This window comes from Sciurus carolinensis, chromosome 11 (assembly GCF_902686445.1).
Source record: "Sciurus carolinensis chromosome 11, mSciCar1.2, whole genome shotgun sequence".
NCBI lineage: Eukaryota > Metazoa > Chordata > Mammalia > Rodentia > Sciuridae > Sciurus > Sciurus carolinensis.
Genome location: NC_062223.1, coordinates 31,122,596 through 31,134,125, shown reverse-complemented (window position 1 = coordinate 31,134,125; position 11,530 = coordinate 31,122,596). Strand labels below are relative to the sequence as shown.

The 11,530-nt window shown below is 43.0% G+C and overlaps 1 protein-coding gene across 1 annotated transcript in view; it reads right to left on the bottom strand.

Annotated features, from left to right (window-relative positions):
- Positions 1 to 291: 291 nt before the first annotated feature.
- LOC124959437 (receptor-type tyrosine-protein phosphatase eta-like) overlaps positions 292 to 11,530 on the bottom strand; it is a 32,954-nt gene continuing 21,715 nt past the window's right edge. The window contains 4 exon segments of the mRNA XM_047517896.1: positions 292 to 450; positions 2,503 to 2,638; positions 3,218 to 3,378; positions 7,971 to 8,090. Coding sequence (XP_047373852.1) covers positions 292 to 450; positions 2,503 to 2,638; positions 3,218 to 3,378; positions 7,971 to 8,090 — 576 coding nt within the window.

The following is an 11,530-nucleotide window of genomic DNA, read 5'->3' as shown; positions in this document are numbered from 1 at the left end:
ATAGCTCACTTTTCCTGGCTTTCCACAATTCTCCAAGGGGGGCGGGGGGTGAATTCATCCCATTGGTAACAGGAATGCAGGTGATTTGCTCCACCCATCCACAGCCCTGAAAGCCCCAGCTTCTCCTCTGTCATGTTTGACATGCGCAGCTTCACACCCTCCAAAGTAGTTCTAACAGAACAGAACACGGAATTGAGATAAGAGATGCATGAAGACATGTCAACATCGGGGCGTTTTCCTTTGCTGTGGGTGTGACAGTCTGGTTAGCTTCAGAAAGGATTTGCTTTGGAATTAGGTGATGTAACCATTGGTCTTCCCAAACATGCTCACTGGCTCAAGGTTTTCATAGATTGTCATTGCAGTTGTATTCTGGTAGATGAGATCGACTTTGGAGTCTTTCTGGGATCTGATAATATCCAAAACACACTGATTGAGGAAAACATACTGGTCCTTAGAGAAAAAAGGAGAGAGTCGATGAGCACCCAAAGGACCTTCAAACAGATCATCCCCATCACCAACCACCCAAACTCCATCCCACACAAGGGCAAACAGCAAGCATGTTTTAAGAGGTTAACAACATTCTGGTAAAATCTGAAATCACAGAGAGCAAGATTTCTGCATCAGTGTTTCTCAACCCAAGAGGCACACCCTCTCCCGCACTCCCCACGGGGACATATCAGAATCTTGGGGAAGGGCAAAGGAAAGGTGTGGAGAAGATGATACACAGACATCCAAAAACTAACAAGCCCAGCAAGATTTCCTGGGCTAGGGAAGCTGCACAGAAGAAGTAAATCTAATTCTCAAGAGAGAAGGTGGGATAAAGGGGTGATCAGGTGAAAAGCAGTGAGAACCACATCAGGATCTGCAGGTAGCCATTCAAAAAGAAGAGGACGGGTTGGGGTTGTGGCTCATTGGTAGAGCGCTTGCCTAGCATGTGTGAGGCACTGGGTTCGATCCTCAGCACCACATAAAAATAAATAAATAAAAGTATTGTGGCTATCTACAACTAAAAATTTATTTTAAAAAAGAAGAAGATGAGGAGGAGAAGGAGGCAGCCTGGCACTGTGGCACATGCCTACAATCCCAGTGGCTTGGGAGGCTGAGGCAGGAGGATCATAAGTTCAAGGCCAGTCTTAGTAACTTAGAGAGGCTAAGTACCTTAGCAAAACTCTGTCTGAAAATTTAAAAAAAAAAAATACAAGGGGCTGGGGGTGTAGCTCAGTGGTTAAGCACCTCTGGATTCAATCCCCAGTACCAAAAAAAGAAAGAGGTGTATGCCAACACAGAAAGATAACCATAATCGTTTAAGAAAAAAAAATCATGAGGAAGCATTATGCAGAAAACAGGATCCAAAGACTTTATTCCATGTGAGTGAGGCTGTATGCATACTGACGTACAGGAAGCAGCCTATAAAGTCAGATTCCAGACTAGACACATTGACGGCTTCCAGGAAGCAGGTTTACAAAGAAAAGGTAAAAGAAAACTATGTTCTACAAACTCCTATACTGCTAAATTTTTTTAATATGACTAAGTATTGTTTTCAAAACATAAAAAAAGGGACCCCCCCAAAAAAATCCACAGGCACAAGATTTATGTATTTCTCAAAAGAACATAAAAGACTGAGAGGCGACTCTATATAATTATAGCAGAAAAATGAAAAATCTCTAAAATGGAAGGTAAATTTCACTCTTTTCACTCAACCACAATAGTTCACCTTGAAGCACATGATGTACCAGGCTTCCAGAACATTCCCTGCTACACTCAAAAACACGGTGCATATTCATAGGATTCTAAATCGATAGTGGGCAACAACCTGACACAAAATTAATATTCTGCTCTCATCTTGGTCAAGGTGCTTCGCCCCTCCGAGGAAGGGTAGTCTCCACTATATTCTGATGAGAATGTGCCCTGAAAATAGTTTATCAGGAACATTTCAGGAAAAACAAATCCAACAGTCCTGCACACATTCCCCAGTAGACTCAGCATTCATGTTGTTCCACTGGCCAGTCACCTCTGTAGCCCTGACAACGAACTTGTGTTCTCTAACAGTTACGAGGCTGGGTGGGGACAAACTGCTGCACTGAGGCCTAAACAGCTTCATGCTAGTCCCTAGCCTCCATGTTCGAGAAGCCTGCTGTGTCAGCTTACTTTAAAGATGGTCAGATCTTCTTAGAAACAAAGAGCGAAAGGACCAGTTTCACGAGATTAACACCTGGACCTGGAAGTTTGGAGACTTGACAAAGATCACTTGATCAGTCAGAGGCAGCACAGTGAAGACTCCAGGTAGTTCCAGGACTAGGATCAGTACCACTACATCACCTGTATCAGGATGCTTAATTCCAACTCAGTTTAGGATTTGCAAAGAAATTCAGGGTTACTCTACCCCCAAGGGCCAGAAAGATCTGGAAGGGTGAAATATTTTAACATGAGCACCTGACACAATGTGACCTTCCAGAAGCGGGAAGGGCGGGGTGCGGCGCCCACCACGGACCCTGGCCTCACCTCTGTCTGCACCATGAGAGGCCTGTGCATCCGAAGGTCGTACACAACGCCGTACACGTCCACCGTGCTCTCGTTCTCTATCTGATAGATAAGACGGTCGATGGCAATGACAGTGCCCGTCCTTCCAACCCCAGCACTGAAAGAAAGGGAAAGAAGCCCATCACCGGGGTCACCGCGTGCCCCTGTCTGTGCTTATTTCTTGCTCTTCTCCACCGTCACCGTTGGAGGGCCATGGCCAGGATCAGCAAACACGGGCCCAACTGAAACCTCAGCAAGTCAGGCTGCCCTAGCTGGAGCCTGGGGCCTGAGACCCAAACTCGCTTTTGAGTTAAACATCTTAAATAAAACAACCTGCCAGGGTCCTGACTTACCCGACTCCAGTTACTACCCTAACCTAGGAGAACAAGTTTTTATTCCCTCATATGAATAAAGATCTTCAGCTTTGCAGGCTGTAATACCACTGGAGCATCAAAGCAACCATAAATCGGTATGTAAACCAGTGGGCCCAGCTGTGTTCCAACGACATTTTATTAGTAAAAACAGGCCACAGTTTGCCAACGACTACTCAAGCACCTTGGAGCTTTGGGAATAAGTCCAGATCTTTCTTGAATTTATAAATGGCTGTTGCAATCCCTCTTACGCGCTGTTTTTGTGAGCTGCTCATAAATATATCCTTACGTGTGAAACGGTCACATGTGAAGTGCCATTTGCATACCTGCAGTGCACCAGAATGGGTGACTCGGGAGGACTCTGCTTCATGTAGTCACAAACAAGGTATCGGAAGTTGATGAGCAGGTCGGTGGTGTCGGGTACGCCATGGTCCGGCCAGGAGGTGAAATGGAACTGATGCAGCGGGTGACTCTCGCTGGTCTGGATCTACAAGCCAACAGAGGGCTCAGAGTCAGAGAGAAGGCTGATTGACATCACGAAGGCCAGTCAAGGGGAGCAGAGCTGGCTCGCCGCATGCCAGGGACAGACCGACAGGCACCGCAGCAGGAGTGGCTGTGACTAGAAAAGGACTTGGCAGAGTACGACAGCTGCTGCGGTTCTAGGACATCCTTCATCTTGCTCGTCAAATCCTCACAACGTGTGCAAGAGGGAGGGTTTAACAGCCCTCCTTCCAGACGAGGGAAGACAGGTCAGAGGAAAGTGAGTGGCTTCCCCGACATGCACCTCAGATGCGGCCGAGTATCTACTCCTCCTGCCTCGAGGTCAGATCTTTTCTTCCCCTGCCGGTTCCTGGCCAATGAAGGACTTGCATCCTTGAACCTGCGCCTCCTGAGAGCTTCAAAACCCCACTCCTAAGCCCACCTGGGGACGTCACTGACCACAAAACCAAAAGTAATTTGCCCAAATAAAACCACGAGGATCCACATCTCCTAATTGATCAGGTCCTCCAGAGAGTCCAACATAGGGACAGGCAATTAGCAAGCACCAAGTGTTATGGTTTGGACATGAGTGTTCCCCGAAAGCACACGTGTGCGAGAGCGCAAGGAAGTTCAGAGGAGAAATGACTGGGTAAGGGAGCCTTAACCCAACTGTGAATTAATCCCCACAGCGATTAACTGAGTGGTAACTGAAGTAGCAGGGTGTGGCTGGAGGGGGTGGGACTAGGGACGTGCCTTTGGGGTACATATTTTGTATCTGGAGAGTAGGATTCACGCTCTCTGCTTCCTGATCATGATGCGAGCTGCTTCCTCCGCCACACTCTTCCGCCAGGATGTTCTGCCTCACCTGGAGCCCCAGGAGTGCAGCAGCCTTCTATGGATTAAGACCCCTGAAACGGTGAGCCCTAAATAAACCTTTCCTCCTCTACAGTTGTTCTGGTTGGGTCCTTTAGTCACAGCAGTGAAGACGCTGACTAAAACACCAAGCAAATATTTACAATTGTAGGGTTTTGAGAATGGATCCAGCCCCCCCCCAAAAAAAAACCAGTCCATGCCAACATCTAACAGGTAGTAGAAAGCGGGTTGTTACAACAGAACTAGTTACTACGCCTACTGATTTCCTACCTCTGGCCAAACATGTACTTTTAAGGATCAGAACTGCCCCAGCTAGGGCCCCCAACTGAGTCCTGGCCTCACCACCTGTACCCACAGATGGACACAGGCATCTCCATCTCTCTTACGAATGCTATCCTTTCAGGCTAATTTTTTACTATGTATTTATTTTAAAAGCAATGGCTTTACATTAATCAAAATTTGGAAAATAGCTGGAAGAAAGGACAGAGTGAAGTGACAGGATACCCAGAAGCCTCATCACAAATAAACTTAACATCCCCAAATTTCACCAAAAGTATTCATCCAAGGAAAGGGGAGAAGTAGAAGAAGAGAGAGAGGGAGAGAAGAAGAAATCCCAGAAAGGAATACTTCTGACTGTTATTTCTGCAGAGGGGCTCAGGTTAGGGGTGTTGGTAAAAGGAAATTGTTAGCTCTATTAATATTCTCAATTTTTAAAAGGAGAATGTATTAGTGCATTTTGTGTAATCAAAAAATAATATTGTAGTAAATGCCATGTGGTATCCTGGATTGGATCCTAGAATAAAGAAGGCTTTAGTGAAAATACATGAAATCTGAATAAATCTGGAGTTTAATGAATGAAACAATAACAGCAATTGCAATCATTTTAAATGATGTGGACAATTTGACCCACAGTTCTCCTCCACAAAGGCAAACTCCCAGCAGTAGAAACAACCAGGGATAAGCCACTCAATTTAAATGAGCAAAACATACAGAAATAAGCATGAAATATTTCAAAGTTGGTAACAGCTTTGATGACATCTCCAGGGGAGGAAGTGAAATATTAATTAAGGCTAGAATCTCTGAGACACAGCAATAAGCAAAGAAGTAGTACTGCTTTTTTTCTAATATTTTTTAAGTTGTTGACGGACATGTTTTATGTCTTTTTTTATTTACGTGTGGTGCTGAGAATTGAACCCAATGCCTCTCACATGCGAGGCACGTGCCTTACCACTGAGCTACAACCCCAGCCCCAAGAATCAGTATTTCTCATACAGCGCTTTACCTGTGACTTACAGAACCTTCGAGGATGATACTCCTTGCAAACTAGAATGTAAACCCCCCAATGCCCATGAGAGTTGGCACCACTGAATCTACTGCCAGGCTTTTCTTTCACACACTGTTCATAACATGTATTAATTTCGTCTCCTCGTGTGTCTCACTCACATTCTGTTCTGACATCTCGTGGTAATTACTGTCAGCCCTCAGCAACCATGGGTGTTCCTGGACCCCATGGATATGAAAACCTGTGGATGCTCAAGTCCCTTAAATAACATGACAAAGTGTCTGCCAAGACCTACACACAACCTCCTGAACACAGTCATGCACAAAGTTTCAATGACAGACCACACACAGGATAGTGCCTACTGCATGACCTTGGTGTGCAACAGTTTGTACCATCAGGTTTGTGTAAGTACCTTCCATCATGTTCACATGCTGACACACTTCTCAGAACCTACCGATCATTAAACAACACAATGACTGTACTTTAAATCACCTCTAAATTACTTATAAAAAGGCATGCTCATACATTGCTGGTGGGGTTGCAAATTGGTGCAGCCACTCTGGAAAGCAGAGTGGAGAATCCTCAGAAAACTTGGAATAGAACCACCATTTGACCCAGCTATCCCACTCCTTGGCCTATACCCAAAGGACTTAAAATCAGCATACTACAGTGGTGCAGCCACATCAATGTTCACAGCTGCTCAATTCACAATAGCTAGATTGTGGAACCAACCTAGATGCCCTTCAACTGATGAATGGATAAAGAAACTGTTGTACATATACACAGTGGAATATTACTCAGCCATAAAGAAGAATAAAATTATGGCATTTGCAGGTAAATGGATACAGTTGGAGAATATCATGCTAAGTGAGATAAGCCAATCCCAAAAAACTAAAGGCCAAATGATCTCTCTGATAAGCAGATGATGACACATAATGGGGGGCAGGGGGAGGGAGGCAAGAATGGAGGAAAGATGGATTGCACAGAGGAAAAAGAGGGGTGGGGATGGAGTGAGGGAAGGAAAAATAACAGAATGAGACAAACATCACTACCCTATGTACATGTATGATTACACAAATGGTGCGACTCTACTTTGTACTACCAGAGAACAGTTGTACCCCATTTGTGTACAATGAATCAAAATAATTTTTTTAAAAAGGCTGAATGTATCTCTGATAAGTAAATGATGATACATAATGGGGGGGTAAGGGAAGAATGGAGGAACATTGGATTGTGTAGAGGGAACTGAGGGGTGGGGAGGGGCAGGGGGAAGGAAAGATAATGGAATGAGACAAACATCATTACAACTATGTACATGTATGATTACACAAACGGTGTGACTCTACATTGTACACAACCAGAGAAATGAAAAGTTGTACCCCATTTTTGTACAATGAATCAAAAAATAAAATACGGTTATAAAAAAATTACCAACAAAAAATTTAAAAAAAAACAAAGTACACGCTACATAAACAGTTGTTATACTGTATTGTTTAAGAATGACCAGAAAAAGACGTTTATGCATCTTCAGTACAGATATAACTTTTTTTCTACATATTTTTCGAACCCAAATTGGTCAAAGTCATGGATTTAGAACCCGGAGATACAGAGGGCCAGCTGTATATATAGTATGCAGCCATCATTACAAATAACTGAGGAACAATAGAGTAAGCAGCTCAGCCACAGTTTAGTTAGCCTTTCTCCAAAGGCTAGGCATGAGCACAGTTTCCAAATTTTTCATCCATTATAAATAATGCTGAGATTCACCTTTCAGACTAACGAGCCTGTATTATTTCTTTAGGGCAGAGACGTAAACTTGGAACCAGATGATCAAACAGAATAAACTGCAAACAGTTAAACCCATTTACCCAGCCATCAGGAGGGATCAGTGTCATTTCGTGGCACTGCCTCTATTTCAAACACTATTTTAAAAAAAGAAGAAGAAGAAGAACATATAAACTTGACTTCCTAGAGTGCCAGCACAATTTAATTGGATTTGTGTTTGCAACTTTGGAGGGGAAGAGATGCAATGTGAACAGGCCCTGGAATCCTGTTAATGTAACTCTTATCAGCCACTCCTAACAGCAATCAGCACCCCTGGTGACATATCCCAAAAACCCAAAAGGCCTCAGCCTGTGACAAAAACTCCCTCAACAAATCACCTGGAAGAGTGAGGAAAGAATTACTGATGCAGGGCCATGCTACTAAGACTCATTTTATTCAGGAAAAAATTAGGAAATTTCTCTCCAGAAAATAAATACAAGGAGTTGCCTTTGAGTATATTTACATAAGGATTGTTTTATTCTGAAAAAGAAAGCAAAAATGTTTTTACCAAGGCAAAAAATAAAAAATAACCTACTAGTTAACATCAACCTAAAAAGTACACCCCGAAATTAGTAACTGGTGATTTTTTTAAGGTCTATCTATTTTCACCTCTTACTTACATTTTTCACTGTGAAATCTCTGATGGTCCATTCCGGAAGAACAACTTCGGATGTCATTGCCACAGTGATATCCCCATAGTCCTGAGCCTGCTTGGAAGGCCAGTACTCCTCACATTTGGTCTGGAATAAAATCGCAAAATTGCACTTTTTATGAAAAGACTCAGATCACACCAACTACCATCACTAAAGCTTCATAAGGAAGACCAGGTAACAGAAACCAGCATCAGGGACGGTCCCTTAGCAGGGCTCTGGGTTGACCCTTTCTGGCTTTTAATGTAGTATTCTTGCTAACTCCTTTAAAATTAGGAACTTTCTCATAAAAATCCAGACTTTTTAAAAATCTGCCAACACTGGGTCATCACCCCATTTCTTTCCTTCCCTTTTAAGTTTTACCACTGAGGAACACCCCCAGTCCTTTTCATTTTATATTTTGAGACAGTATCTTGCTAAGTTGTCCGGGCTGGCCTAGAACTTGTGCTCCTCCTGCCTCAGCCTCACAAATAGCTGAGATTAGAGATGTGCACCACTGTGTCCCGTGCGACCATCGTTTCTGCATGAAAACTGATTTGGAGCCAAGCACCAGCTGTCTCCTGACTCGGGACACAGTCCCCTTTGGGCACTCCACGACTGCTCACTGAGCTAAACTCAGGTTGGCCCATAACCCCAAGCAGCCCCAAGAAGTGAGAACTGCTCCCAGCGCGTGCTAATATACCCCATTTGTAGTCCAAATACAGACACCAAGAAAGGGGATCATGGATAAATCACTTTGAGATCTTCAATTTCAAAAAAGTTTGTGAGCAGATGTGAACAGAAATCAAAACCAAGAAACAACTCCTATTCAAGAACATCTGAATTTCCATTTGGCAAATATCTTACACACACGTGTGCACGCACACAACTTCCCAAGGTGTGTTCCATTGCTCGTGGTTTCAAACTTGACTGATAATATCTGACTTATTGGGGAGGTTTGTTTTCTTTTAAAAACAAATGCCTGGGTTTCCCCTCCAGAGACGCTGACTCTGGCTGGGGAATCTGCTTTTTTTAAGATCCTGGTGTTGGCACCACTATTCCAAGAAAGAACTGAGGACTGGGACACATTCTGACATGGATTTGATTCCCAGCTCGGTCCCTTTCCAGCCAGATTCTGTGGCTACTCTGTGAGCAAGTTATAAGGTTCTTTGAGCCTCCATTTCTCCCTATATAAACTAATGATAATACTTCCCAGGGTTGATATAGGAAAAGAGTAACAAATATGGCAGTAACTTAGGCCCTAAGCAACTTAGTGAGATCCTGTCTTAAAATAAAAACTAAAATAAAAATTTAAAAATTTTTAAAGCTGGGGTGGCTCAGTGGTCAAGCACCCCTGGATTCATTCCCTGATGGGGGGGTGGGGGGATCATGCAATTCTAATGCAAAAAATACACTGGCTTCCTTCCCCTTTGACCCAACCAGTAACACCCACTTCTACCCTAACCTAAGATGAACAATGGCCCATCTAAATTCATCTTCATGTTCTCCATACATTTAACTGTCATTTTAGCTTGTCTAACAGTTATGATAATGTTCCACGTACAAGGCCCTGGGCTCAGCAGTACTATAAAGTTTATCTGCATTCATTAAATGAATCTTCTTCCGTGTCCTTGATAGTCTATTGTCCTAATGCGACAAGGACTGCAGAACCCAGCCTGTCTACCACAAGCAACCCAGTGCAGGCCACCATCACCTGCCGACCTTGTGACCCTCCCTCCTCCATCCCCACCCGCTAGCACAGGAGTTTACCCACTCTTGGAGCTGGTAACATCTGGTAACTTTATGTTTTAAAGAACTACTTGATGATTTAGCCACATTCCTAAGACACAATACTAGGTTAAAAGAAGAGGTTTAAAAAGCCTCTGTATAATTTCTACTATGAAATAATAGTCATATGTGTGTGTGTGTATGCATTTATACACATTCACAGAAATTTTAGTTTTTAAAAAAAAAAAAAACAGAAAAAAAGAACAGTGAGCAAAATAAGAGTTTTACTTGCCATCCAAAACTTTTTTTAAGAACTTTTTCTTAAATGACACCTGATGAGTTTCCACTATCACCCAGGACAGGACCAACTTGAAGTGAGTACCGTGGACATCAGTTGCATCACCTGGCACCTGCCAGAAATGCTGTTCTCAATGAGAAACGGGGCAGAACCACCCTCCAGGTGATTCTGAAGGACATGCAAGTGTGAGAACCGCTGGCTTAGGGAATCAATTCCTATTCCTCAAGAAATAAGTCTACATTTTTTAAAAATCAAGAATGCAGCTCAGCAGTACAGCATGTGTTTAGCATCTGCGAGGCCCTGGGTTCAATTCCCAGCAACAATAGCAAAAATTCATTGAGTAACATCCGGCACAGAAGTTTTGAATTTAGCACGTTTTTCTATCTTCCTCTTATCCATTTATGGAAATATAGAATCTTATTACTAGAAGAAATCTTATTGTTGATGGAAACAATAGGAGGATTCCAGCCACGGGAAGAGTTGCTACTGAAACTTATCTGGGGATAAGACTGAGATTTTGCTTCAAGAAAGGGCGTCAGTGCTAAAAACTAAGTTTGAAAATCACCGAGTCGGTGGAATCTCTAAGCTCAGAGATGAAGAAGCCGTCTACTTACTGACAGGGTGGGCTTGCTCACATGCACATAACTGATTGTGGACAGAGCTACACATCTCTGTTAGTTTAGATATGCAGTGTCCACCAAAACCTCGTGTGTGAGACAATGCCAGAATTTTCAGAGGTGAAATGATTAGATTATGAGGTGTAAGCTAATCAATGGGTTAATCCACTAATGTGGATTAACTGAGCAGTAACTGTAGGCAGGTAGGGTGTGGCTGGAGGAAGCAGGTCACCAGGATGTGCCTTAGGGTTTACGTTTTATCCCTGATGAGCAGAGCTCTCGCTCAGCCTTCTGACTGTCAGGTCCTGAGATGCTTTCCTCTGCTGCGCCCTTAAGCCAAGATGATGACCCTCACTTCCAGCCCACACTATGGAGTCAGCTGGCCACAAACTGAACCCACAAAACTATGAGTCAAGGTAAACCTTTTCTCCTCTAGGTTGTTCCTGTCAGGTCTTTGGGTCATAGTGACAGAAAAGTTAACTAAAATGATCTCACTGGAGACTGTACGGCACTAACCCAACTCCTGCTACTTACTAACTCCAGCAGCAGTGACTCACTGAAATTGAGGATGTTGCTATTTGTACACAAATGAACAGAATGACAAAATCAAATTTTTTCAAGATTAAAAAAAAATATGACGTGCAAAGTAACAGAGAGACTTTTAAAGAAGAGGCAGGGAATCTGGGGGAGGGGAAAGGGAGGATAATGGGAAAGTGAACATAATCAAAATATGTTATCTGCATGTACAAATAAACACAAACCCATTATTCTGCATAATTAAAACATTAATGAAAATTAATAAAAGGTTAAAAAAAAGAAGAAAACACTTTTAAGGAATAAAAAGAAAATAAAGTTCTAAGAACAAAGATGGTAATGTCTAGGAGGAGGTTTTTTAAAAAGCCAGTTTC